Genomic DNA, 12,500 nt, shown 5'->3' on the forward strand with positions numbered 1-12,500 from the left:
ACGCATACATGCACACACCACTCCCCCTGCGTCTAGACCTGGACCACAACCAACATATGGGAGAACACATGAGAGAGGGAGGAAGAGAGAGGAGAGGAGGAAGAAGGGAAATGGGAGAGAGGAGAGGGAGGGCAGAGGGAGAGGTATGGGAGAGTTGACTTAAATGTCTGTAGAAAGAGAGAATGAAAGAAAGAGAGAAAGAAGTCGTGATACTTAGAAAGAGAGAGAGAGAGAGAGAGAGAGAGAGAAGAGACTAGAGAAAGAGGTGTATGTTATCTGTAGCCTGTGGGGCTCCATGCTCTCTCAGTGGTAATGAGTTTCTGTGTGTGTGTGTGTGTGTGTGTGTGTGTGTGTGTGTGTGTGTGTGTGTGTGTGTGTGTGTGTGTGAAATAAACAAGCTGTGGTTCCATTAATTATTTAACACTTTCATGGTCAATAGGTCTCACAAATACGTTTATGTGTGTGTATGTGTGTATGTACGGGTGTGTGTCTGCTCAAATGTTTACATGAGATTCTCTCTGTGTGTATGAGCTAGTGCATACAATGTGTGTGTATGTGTGTGTGTGTGTGTGTGTGTGTGTGTGTGTGTGTCTGTGTCTGTGTGTGTGTGTGTCTGTGTGTCTGTGTGTCTGTGTGTCTGTGTGTGTCCCTCTGTCCAGTTCTCCTCTAATAGGCTAATTCATCAGGAGTGACACACACACACTCTCGGCTTGTTTGGGCTGAAGTGGCCTCTCCCCTCTCTACCATCTACTCTCCTCCTCTCCTCTCCTCTCCTCTCCTCTCCTCTCCTCTCCTCTCCTCTCCTCTCCTCTCCTCCCCTCCTCTCCTCTCCTCTCCTATACACCACACCTTTCATCCCCTCATCCAAATACTCTTCTATTGCTCCATCTCTGTTTCTCATCTCCTCTAATGCCACACTATGTATCCATCCATCTCCTCAATCATCTACATCCTCCTTTCCTTCTCACCTGTATCTTACATCACCCCATCCCTAACACACCTGTACTACTCCACGCCTAATACACCTGTACTACTCCACCCCTAACACACCTGTATCCCCTTTTCCTAAACGTATTATTTTTCTTCCTTCTCCTCTTCCTCACCTCTTTTCTCATCTTTTCTCATCTCTCATCTTTCTCTCTCTTAATCTGTCCCATCTCAGAAGGCCAGGTCCTCAGCGTGTTTTTAGTCAGTACACCCTTCCTCCGTTCTCCTCAGACTTCTCTTCCCCTCTTCCTCTTCTCTCCTCCTCTCTGGTTGTTCACCTGTGTTTCATCATCATATCCACCTGTGTTTCATAATCATCCACCCTTCTATCAGCCCCAGTTTCTCTCTTATCCTCATCCCTGACATCATTTCCTCTAGATTGCCATCCTCCTCCTCTTTCCTCCTCTTTCATCACTCCAGTTATTCAACTTCTTGCTTCATCATTTCATCTTTGTTTGTTTCTTTTTCCTGACATACATTATTTTTTCATCACAAATCCCTTCCCCATTGCTCTGATCTCCCACTTTTAAATGCTCTGTTTCCCTGGAGCCTCCCTCACATCCAGTTCTCCCTGTGGGGCCGACAGTCCTGTTACCTCCATCTCCTCCATACATACAGTATCAGTCCTGTTACCTCCATACATCAGTCCTGTTACCTCCATCTCCTCCATACATACAGTATCAGTCCTGTTACCTTTATCACCTCCATACATACTGTATCAGTCCTGTTACCTTCATACGTACAGTATCAGTCCTGTTACCTCCATACATCAGTCCTGTTACCTCCATCTCCTCCATACATACAGTATCAGTCCTGTTACCTTTATCACCTCCATACATACTGTATCAGTCCTGTTACCTTCATACGTACAGTATCAGTCCTGTTACCTCCATACATCAGTCCTGTTACCTCCATCTCCTCCATACATACAGTATCAGTCCTGTTACCTTTATCACCTCCATACATACTGTATCAGTCCTGTTACCTTCATACGTACAGTATCAGTCCTGTTACCTCCATACATCAGTCCTGTTACCTCCATCTCCTCCATACATACAGTATCAGTCCTGTTACCTTTATCACCTCCATACATACAGTATCAGTCCTGTTACCTCCATCTCCTCCATACGTACAGTATCAGTCCTGTTACCTCCATCTCCTCCATACAGTGTCATATCTCTCCAATTCCCTGTCCATGACGTCCACACAGACCGTATCTTTGCTATTGAGTGTGTGCTACAGTAGTTGTGTTATTGCCTGCAGCACCGTGATATTTGACTGTTCTAGTTATGTTATTCCCTGTGGTATTTCTCATTGGCTTTCAATAATCTGCTTATTCTGTCATCCCCTCCCTCTCCCCTCCTTTTTATTTCTCTTGCTCTTCTCCTTTTTTCATCATTCATCTCTCACTGTTCTTGTTTCTTTTGTTCTGTCTGCATTTTTCTCTCTCTCTTCCATCCCTCATCTCCTATTGTTTATTTATCTATCTTGTCTGTCTTTCTCTCTTGCTCTCTTCTCTCCTTAATTTTTGTTCCATTTTTCTGTCTGTCTGTATTTCTTTCTTTCTGTTCCTCTCCTCCTCTCCTTCTCCTCTCTGTCTGCAGTCCCACTGGTAGCTACGCTTCGTCTGCGGAGCTGAGTCGCTGCAGCTCCCAGCTGAGCGAAGAGTTTGCCGGCGACTACGTTGAGCGAGAACTCTACGACGAGAACGACTCCTACCACTCCTGCCACTCGTCCGTCAGCTACAGCAAGGGCTCGCCCGACTGGGACCCCGACGAGACGCACGTGCCCGGTGCCTACTCGGACGAGGGTGGCTACAGCAAAGATGGCGGAGAGGAAGGCGCACTCTACGAGGAGGAGGACGGCGACCTCCTCTACGGTGCGGACGACCTCTATGAGGGCGAGGAGGAGGAGGTCATGTACGAGGACGAAGAGCTGGACTACCCGCTGGACGGCACGCTCAGCGAGGACCAGGAGCCGCCCTACACGCCCACACCCACCGGCACCACATCCAGGACACTCGACGTGCCCCCGGGTGGCACCGCCAACACTTCCGCTGCCAATGCCGCCGCCTCTAGGCCCCCGCTGGAGAAACAGGCCTCCATGCATGAGCCCCACCCTCCACAAGGGCCAACTGCCCCAGGCCAGCCTCCGGCACAGACTCAGAACCAGAACCAGGGCCAGGGCCCAGGCCAGCCCGGACCCCCCCGCACTGCCCAGCCTCAGCAGCAGCCCACCAAGCCCCCCGCCCAGGCTGCACCACCACCACAGCCGGCCTCCACAGGCCCCATCCCCTCCGTCCAGTCCTTTTTCGCCATGGCGAAGCCGCTGGCCGGGGTGTTCGGTCTGGGCATGTCCTCCAGTCCCCCCCAGCCCTCGGCACCTGCGCCCAAACCTGCCGCCCCAGCAGGCCAACCTCCACCCATGGCTCAGCAGCAGCAGCAGCAGGCACCGCCAGGCGCTAACGCTGGACCAGCTGCCCAAGCTAACGCAGGTCCTGGTGCACCTGGTGCTCCAGGGGCTCCTGCTGGGGCGCCCCCTGGTGGCCAGGTGAAACCCACAGACTCCACAGGCCAGCTGGCTCCAGCTCAGGGCTCCCCAGCTGGACAGGGACCCGCGGGGCAAACGACAGCTCAACCCACCACTCCTCCCTCGGAGGACCCCCAGTTCAGAGAGGAGCCCCCTCTAACTGATGAGCCACCTCTCACAGACGAGCTACCGCCCCTGGAGGAGGAGGAGTACCCACCGGAGCTGAGGGAGAGCCCCCCACGGTCCCCTCCAGCAGATGCTGAGGCTGAGCCACAACCGGAACCAGAGAGGTAGCGGACGCTAATAATGCTAGTGCTAATTCTGCTGGTGATTCACCAGTGTAATAGCAAAGGGAGTGCTTATTGCTATCAACATTAAAGTTACCATTTTAATGCCGGTGCTAACAGTTCATATGGTAATGGAATGGAATTATTATGCTATTGCTAATTTTCCTGAGGTTACGCATGCATACACTAATGATAATGACGTTCAGGCTGATGGCGTGAATGCTGATGAGGCAAGGGCTAATTAATGTTAATGGTGGTAGTAGGCTCATTCTCGTTTCTTACATAGGTTAATTGCTGCTAATGACACCGGACAATATCACTGTCTACTTTTAGAGGCTCAACAAAATGGAACAATAAATTCCTGAGCTTTAAACATTACTGTCATCAACATATGCTATTGTGGAGAGGAGAGCGTGTGATCCACAAGTGTTTTGAGGGCTATTCTGTGCCAGTCTGGGCTTACTGCCTCTTCCTGCAGTGTTTTATTTTTTATCTTTGTTACCTCTTTGACTCTGACTTTTAACAAGTACTAAATAAATAAAAGATAAATAAATAAATAAATAAATTCTCCTCGCTGTCCCCCCTTCTCTAGCGAGCCGGTGCCAGAGGAGCCGCGTGAACCTGTGGACCCTGCGGTCCGTGCTAAAGAGAACTGGCTAAGGATCTTCAACAAGGTCCGCCAGCAGCTGCAGGAGGTAGGCTAGCGCTAAGAGGCCTCGGCCATCTTACTATTTATGCTAATGCTAACTCTGGTTATAACCCCACTGCTAATGCTATCATCATGGCTGATGCTAACTGCTAATAACACTACACTCACCTAAAAAGGGTTCTGTAGATTATGACCAAACCTTACTGCAAAAAAAGACATGAAAAAATTGTCTTAGGTAACAGCTGTTGCATTGGTCATATATCCATAGTTTTCCATATCTGTACTGAATATGACACATTTCTAGTAGATGATAAAGTTTTATTGCATGAAAAGAACCCTTTTTATTGCGGAGTGTAACATCACTGCTAGTGCCACTGGCGCATCACTCTCCCCAAGAACCGATCAGAGAGATCGATTTGTGAACGGGGAAGGTGATTGGCCACTAAGTGGTTGATTGGCATCTGAAGCTCCCCTGGCCTCTCCATGATTTCACTATTATGAGTTTAAGTTGCACTGAAATTTAACATTGTCTGCATCGACTCAACTCTGCCTGAGCTAAGTGCCTGCTTATGTCAACAGCAACTACAGTATGATTATGACTTAGTTTCATTTTCTGTTTCATGAAAATCAAACAGCACTAACAGCTAAAAAACACCTGAATGAAGGAATGAGTTGCCAGTTATGGTTTATGTTTTTTGCGATATGACACACTGCTTTTCTACCTTTTGCTCCGTTCGTGCGTTTGTTTGTTTGTTTGTCGGTTTGTTCATTTGCTCCCCCACCACTCCACCTTTCTCCCCGCCCTGCCCCTCTCTGCATTGTTTTGTTTGTACCTCCTGCCCTCCACCATTTTTGTTTGTTTTTGTTTATGCTCTTTCTCCAGTTTGTTGTCATTGCCATAGCGGTTTGCATGCTCAACCAGCACGGGGCCGCAGGGAGCAGGTGGACAGGTGGGTGTGCAGACAGTACACACATCGTGTGTTTGTATCAGTGTGTGTGTGTGATTGTGTGTGTGTGTGTGTGTGTGTGTGTGTGTGTGTGTGTGTGTGTGTGTGTGTGTGTGTGTGTGTGTGTGTGTGTGTGTGTGTGTGTGTGTGTGTGTGAGAGTGTGTGTGTGTGAGAGTGTGTTTGTGTGTGTGTTGTGGTTTTGGAGCTGTAGCAGGTTTGCATCCTGATATCTATCACTACTGTATGCATCTGACTGACACACACACACACACACACACACACACACATACACACACACACACACACACTGTGGAGAGGATGGGACCAGCTTGAATTGCTCACCAAAGTCTCCACGGTGTGCAGGGACACAAAACTTTTGTTTTGTTCAGTGTGTGTGTGTGTGTGTGTGTGTGTGTGTGTGTGTGTGTGTGGAGTGGAGTGTAGACTCCAACCGTGGGAAAGCTTAAGAGAGTTCAGCACCTGGGGAACTGTGGTACATGTGGCTACAGCATCCATAACACATCTGGGTCCTAGTGCCCATACTCTCCCTCCTTCTCACTTCCTCTTTCACAATGAGAGCAAAAAAGGCTCTGAGATATTTACTTAAAAATAGAGAGTTCAGAACCCACACCCACCGTGTCGCCCGGCCTCTCCACGTTGCCAGGCCTCTCCATGCCATGTATGTGTGTGTGTGTGTGTGTGTGTGTGTTTGTGTGAGAGAGAGAGAGGGAAAGAGCGAGAGAGAGGCCTCCTTCTGGCTGGGCTCCAGTGTTGGCCTTAAGGTCTGTGTGGGGGCGGCTCTCTTGGGCCCCATGGTGCTCAGTGCTCAGGTGATTACATTACCCATGGTGCACAGGTGGTTTGGCTCAGACTTGGAACACAGACACACACACACACACACACACACACACACACACACACACACACACACACACACACACACACACACACACACACACCACACAGGAGTAGTAATGTGGCTCCAACACCACGGCAGGCTACAGGCTAGGTGGATACGACCACGCTGTTTGGCATGTAGTGAACCAGCAAGGTGTGGTGCATTGTGGGTCTACCAGTGCCAAGAGGGCTCAGTGTGACTATCATTTATTAATAATATATTATGTATGTATGCATTTAGCTGACACTTTTACCCAACGTGACTTACACGCAGGTACAGTTCCCCTGCGGGAAGTTCAGGGGGAGCCGGGAATCAAACCCACAACAGCATGCTAACCTAGTTTCGTAGCCACTTAAAGGGTCTGTGATGTGTAGCCATAGTGGTTGTGCTTAAAAGGTCTGTGTTGTTGGCAAGACATTGTTGATAGTTGAGTTCAACAGCCAATAACATTACACCCCTCCTGATGCATCATGCTGATTGGCTGCGACTAGGGCTGAACGGATATGGAAAATAATCTATTTGCGATTTTTCTTGCCAAAATTGCTATTGTGATGCGATATGCAATGACTTTTTAAGGTCTTTGTCTTCTGCATTATTCAACAAAGACAAGCAATACATCAGAGTATGGCCAAATATATTAGATTAAAAATATACTGTTCTTTCCCGGGTGCCAGACCTCTGTCATGACGACATGAGGTGATGCATGAATTGATGAATGGCATTTTTATTTAACTTCTATCACAATAGTCTTTTTGAACTTACAACCTTATAAACATCAGAACATGACGTACTGACTGAAATGAAAGTCAGTAGCAAGTCATTGTGTACAGCTTGCCGAGTTCACTCTCCGGTAGACTGTGTCAAATCTTTTGTCAAAGCTACTTTACGCTCCCGTGTCACGTGACCAGGGTGCTGCCTTTGTGGTTAGAACATCTTGTTTGATCATATCACATGCTTTACTCACGCATGCCACGTGAACAGAGTGTAATCGCTGCCTTTACGGTTAGAAAATCGCACTTGATCATATCGCGATATTATCACAAATGCAATATCGTTCAGCCCTAGCTGCGACTATTGAATGACTCGGCCTTGGTCTGAGGCATATTGGTTTCCATTTAAAGGGTGCTATATTTGCACAAACACACATACACTCACACACACACACACACACTCACACACACACACACACACACACACACACACACACACACACACACACACACACACACACACACACACACACACACACACACACATACACTCATCACTCGTACACACACGGGTGTGTATGTGGGCATTTGGACTGGTCCCCTGTGATGGTGTTCAAATAGAGAGTGAAGGTATCCCAGAAGGAGGTGGAGGATTCAGTAGGGATTTTCACAGCAGTGATTAGATCACACACACACACACACACACACACACACACACACACACACACACACTCAGCAGTGATTAGTCTCCTTAAATCACATTGGTTTGTCTCTCTCTGGGTTTCCAACCAATGTTTTGATATGAACACTGGCCATTCAAATAGTGCATGAGTTAAAATAATTTGAGTGTATGTGTGTGTGTGTGTGTGTGTGTGTGTGTGTGTGTGTGTGTGTGTGTGTGTGTGTGTGTGTGTGTGTGTGTGTGTGTGTGTGTGTGTGTGTGTGTGTGTGTGTGTGTGTGTGTGTGTGTGTGTGTGTGTGTGTGTGTGTGAGTACAGTATGTGTGTGTGCGTGTGTGCTTGTGCGCACACATGTGTATGTGTGTGTGGGTGTGGGTGAGTGGGTGTGTACAGTGTCTGTGTGAGTCTAACCCTCACTATGCATCTGACTACAGTAGGCATTATTTGATAGCACACGCATACACACACACACACACACACACACACACACACACACACACACACACACACACACACACACACACACACACACACACACACACACACACAAACACACACATTACAGACAACCCCCACACACATACTGCTTATCAAGCTGCTTATCAAGGTCAAATATCTGGTTTGCAAGTGTGTGTGTGTGTAGGTCTGTGTGTGTGTGTGTGTGTGTGTGTTTGTGTGTGTGGGTGTGTGTGTGTGTGTGTGTGTGTGTGTGTGTGTGTGTGTGTGTGTGTGTGTGTGTGTATGTGTGTGAAGGTCTGTGTCTGTGTGTCTGTGTTGAATTGATAACACAGAAGGTGGGAGAATGTTGAATTTCTCTCCCTGTATGTCTCTCTCCCACTCGCACACACACACACACACACACACATACAGTTGATATGTAAGGATAACGGTAACGATATAGGGAATGAATGGACGAAGCGGGGGCAAAGAACTCGGAGGCTGTTATCCCGCTTATCACCCAGTTGCCACAATAGGCAATAGCCTACTGTAGTCATCCCTTTATAGCACACAAAGGAAACAAGCAGTTCGGTTTAAAAAGAAGCCGACTTGTGCAGTTTGTTGTACTACTTTCTTTGATTCTGACAGTAATAACCAAAGAGCTTCACACCCTAGAATCTTTGGTAATAACGGTGGCTATATACAGTATATTGTTTACAGTTGATTGCCTTGTCGCTAAGTCTGAATAGTTACCATTGAAAGAGTAATATGAAACGGTGATTAATTTGTAATTTTTTTTTTATCAGATCTACTTCATAGGTGTCCCGTTATTCAGAATTAATAGCCACCCTTCCAGTCAATTAGAAATGAGTATTTCTTCTCTCCCTCTACATGCACACACACACAGACAGGCACAGAGAGAGAAACGCTGTTTAAATGGTTTTGTATGGATTGTGTGCAGTGGAGCATGCACACACACTTACGCTCTCTCTTTCTCTCTCCTTCTCTCTCTCTCTCTCTCTCTCTCTCTCTCTCTCTCTCTCTTTCTCACACATACACACACACACACACACACACAGTGTGGAGTGCTGTAGGGAAGTGAGTGTTGCAGTGATTGTGTGTGCAGTGGCCGTTTAAAAGAGATACGAGTCCCTTCTGGCTACACAAGATGATCTCCCATAACATTATTTTTTCCTTTTCTCTCTATCTCCTTCTTTCTTCCTCTCTTTGTGTTCCACTCTTTTCTTTACATCTTTCTTGCCTCTCTCTCTCTCTCATTCCTCCACTCTATTACCCTCTGGCTTTCCTCAATCTATCTCTTTATCTTTCCATTCTATCCCTCTCTCTCTCTCTCTCTCTCTCTCTCTCTCTCTCTCTCTCAGGAACGTGGAGAAACCTCCCAGTCTCTGTGGTTTAAAGGGGGGTAAGTTTGCCATCAATCACTCTCTTCCTCACACACACACACACACACACACACACACTCAGGTGTGTGGCTCAGTGGGGTGGACACAGATGCAGAGCTGACGGCCTCGTGCTGGTGCTCTAGAAGCAGGAGGAAGTCTACAGTATACCCCATTGTGTTCTAACAAGCTCTTGTTGTCCCTGTCTGGACACATATCCCAACACATATTGTGTGACAAATAAAAAAGGAAACAACACACGCTGTGTTGTCCCTATCTGGATAAAGGTGTGTTAAAAAAACAGTGCAAGTTGTGTTGTTTTCAACACATTCATCCTACCCTCAGCAGTACCTGTCCTCAGCAGTACCTATCCTCAGAAGTACCTGTCCTCAGCAGTACCTATCCTCAGCAGTACCTATCCTCAGCAGTACCTATCCTCAGCAGTACCTGTCCTCAGCAGTCTACCAGCAGTACCTGTCCTGAGTGGGACCTGTCGTCAGCAGTACCTGTCATCAGCAGTGCCTGTCCTGAGTGGTACCTGTCGTCAGCAGTACCTGTCCTCAGCAGTATCTGCCGTCAGTGGTACCCTCAGCAGTACCTGTCGTCATTGGTACCTGTCCTCAACAGTACCTGTCCTCAGCAGTACCTGTCCTCAGTGGTACTTCCCCTCGACTGCACCATATGTTCATGGCTGACTGGATGACTGATTGGCGAGTGGAAACATCCATCTTACTGTAACGTCACATGCTGCATAAGAGCTATTCCCATTTGCACTGATTCCTCTTCAGATGGCTCGTACAGCAATTCAAACATTAGGGAGACCGTAGCAAACCCACACACTGACAGCACTTTCCAAGCTGCTGGACTACTTGACAAACAGGCCAACTGTACTGCCAATGGAATCGTTATACAGAACAGGCCATCCAACAAAACACAAACCAGCATTCAGCGTTATCAATCCACGGTGTTAAAACACAAGTGATATCATATCGTCGGTATGGATATGTTTCCTTCTTACTTTCTGTCTCTGCCCATCTCTTGCTCTCTCACCCTCTCCCTCAATCCCTCTCTTTCTATCTCTCTCTCTCCCTCACTTCATTCTTCTCCTGCTCCCTCTCTTTTTTCTCTCTCCCTCATCTCTTCATCTCTCTCCTCCTCTGAGTGTTCTGCTGGATAGTAGTGGTGTTGAACAGATGTTTAATTAGCGCTTTCATCTCATCCAGCCCAATTAGACTCCAGAATTAAGCAGCAGCAGGCTGTGGCCTGTAACTGAGCCAGAACTGGCCCTGATGTGGCCCTGATGTGGAGTGAACCAGAAGGGAAGATAGAGGATAGAGCTGAGGATTGTTTACTACATGTCAGGAGGTGTCAGGCAGATAAGATGTTAGAATGCATAAAGCAACAGCAGCAGCAACAATAACAGCAACAACAACAACAGCAACCACAACAACAGCCACAGTAAACATGACACGTTGCCATCACTGGTCATTTAACTCCCCCCTCTCTCTTTCCCACTCTCTCATTTTTTCTCTCTTCATTTCCATTATAATTTCTCTCTCTCTCTCTCTCCTCTCTCTCTCTGTCTGTCTGTTGTCTCGTGTCCACACAGTGTATTCATTAAAGCGCTCTCATGCTCATTATTCTTGTGATTTCTCGTACAGACATCAAGCCGGGTTGAAAAAATGAGGTGGAGGAAAATCATAAATTCCAAAGATCACAGAATTCTGAATGAGATTTCCTGGAACCTGTCCTGTTTCCCACTGCAGTCTTTTACTGCTTACAGTAAACACCCCAGCTCAGCAGCAGCTCACACACACACACACACACACACACACACACACACACACACAGCTGCACGAGATCTCATAGGGGCCAACACACTCGGTGGTGTCATCTCCTGAGCACACTATTGAGATACAGTAGGACACAATCTACACCGTGACTGTGTGCTTTAAAGCCTGTGCTGATTGGTATTTTTTGTGAAAGTTTACACCTGGTTGATCAATGTGTGTGTGTGTGTGTGTGTGTGTGTGTGTGTGTGTGTGTGTGTGTGTGTGTGTGTGTGTGTGTGTGTGTGTGTGTGTGTGTGTGTGTGTGTGTGTCTCTACTCAGAATGATGGGAGGGGCGTTGTACAGTATTGACAGCATGCCGGACCTGCGCAAGAGGAAGGCCATCCCACTGGTCAGAGACCTGGTGAGCGCACACACACACACGCACAGATGAGCGCACACACACACACACACACACACACACACACACACACACACTCTCGGTCTCATCTTTTTGCTGTGTCTGTGTCTTCTATCAGACTTCCTGTCTTCTCCTTTTCCACCTGTTTTTCCTCACAGGGTTTGACATCCTGGGTTGCTTTCTGTCTCTCTCTCTCCCTCTCTCTCCCTCTCTCTCTTTCTCTCTCTCTCTCTCAATTCAATTCAATTCAAGGTTGCTGTATTAGCTTTTTCTATATCTCTCTTTTATCTCTCTATCTCTCTGCCTCTCTTTATATCTCTCTCTTTTCTTCTCCTTTTCTATCTGTCTCTCTCCTCCTCCATTACACTCCTCTCTATCCTTCTCTTTCTCAGCTTCATTCCCAGTTGTCCTTCATCGATCTCTCTCCTCACACTCTTTCTCTGCTTCCTCTGAGCATGTGACCTGATATCTATCTTTCTTCCTTTCTGTACTGGAGGAGTCTTACACACACACACACACACACACACACACACACACACACACATACATACACACAAAAGGAAAAACAATTGGAGATAGACACAATGAGTTTTGGTCAGACAGCCACAATGATTTTTTTAGACATTTTCAGGCTTCTCTGAATGAACTGGAGACATCTTTAGAGATGAATCAGTGGGTGTTGTTTTGTTCTAGGTCAGTAGAGGGGATTGGATTGTTGTTGCAGCACTGAAACTTCATACACCCCCCCTCTCTCTCCCTCTTCTCAATTTGATTCAATAACCC

At 47.3% G+C, this 12,500-nt stretch overlaps 1 protein-coding gene across 1 annotated transcript in view; it reads left to right on the forward strand.

Moving 5' to 3' along the window:
* LOC134098113 (protein unc-13 homolog A-like) overlaps window positions 1-12,500 on the forward strand; it is a 70,747-nt gene that overhangs the window by 25,491 nt on the left and 32,756 nt on the right. The window contains exons 11-14 of the mRNA XM_062551073.1: window positions 2,592-3,285; window positions 4,400-4,498; window positions 9,509-9,549; window positions 11,639-11,720. Coding sequence (XP_062407057.1) covers window positions 2,592-3,285; window positions 4,400-4,498; window positions 9,509-9,549; window positions 11,639-11,720 — 916 coding nt within the window. The remainder of the gene's footprint in view (window positions 1-2,591; window positions 3,286-4,399; window positions 4,499-9,508; window positions 9,550-11,638; window positions 11,721-12,500) is intronic.

This window comes from Sardina pilchardus, chromosome 2, assembly GCF_963854185.1.
Source record: "Sardina pilchardus chromosome 2, fSarPil1.1, whole genome shotgun sequence".
Classification (NCBI taxonomy): Eukaryota; Metazoa; Chordata; class Actinopteri; order Clupeiformes; family Clupeidae; genus Sardina; species Sardina pilchardus.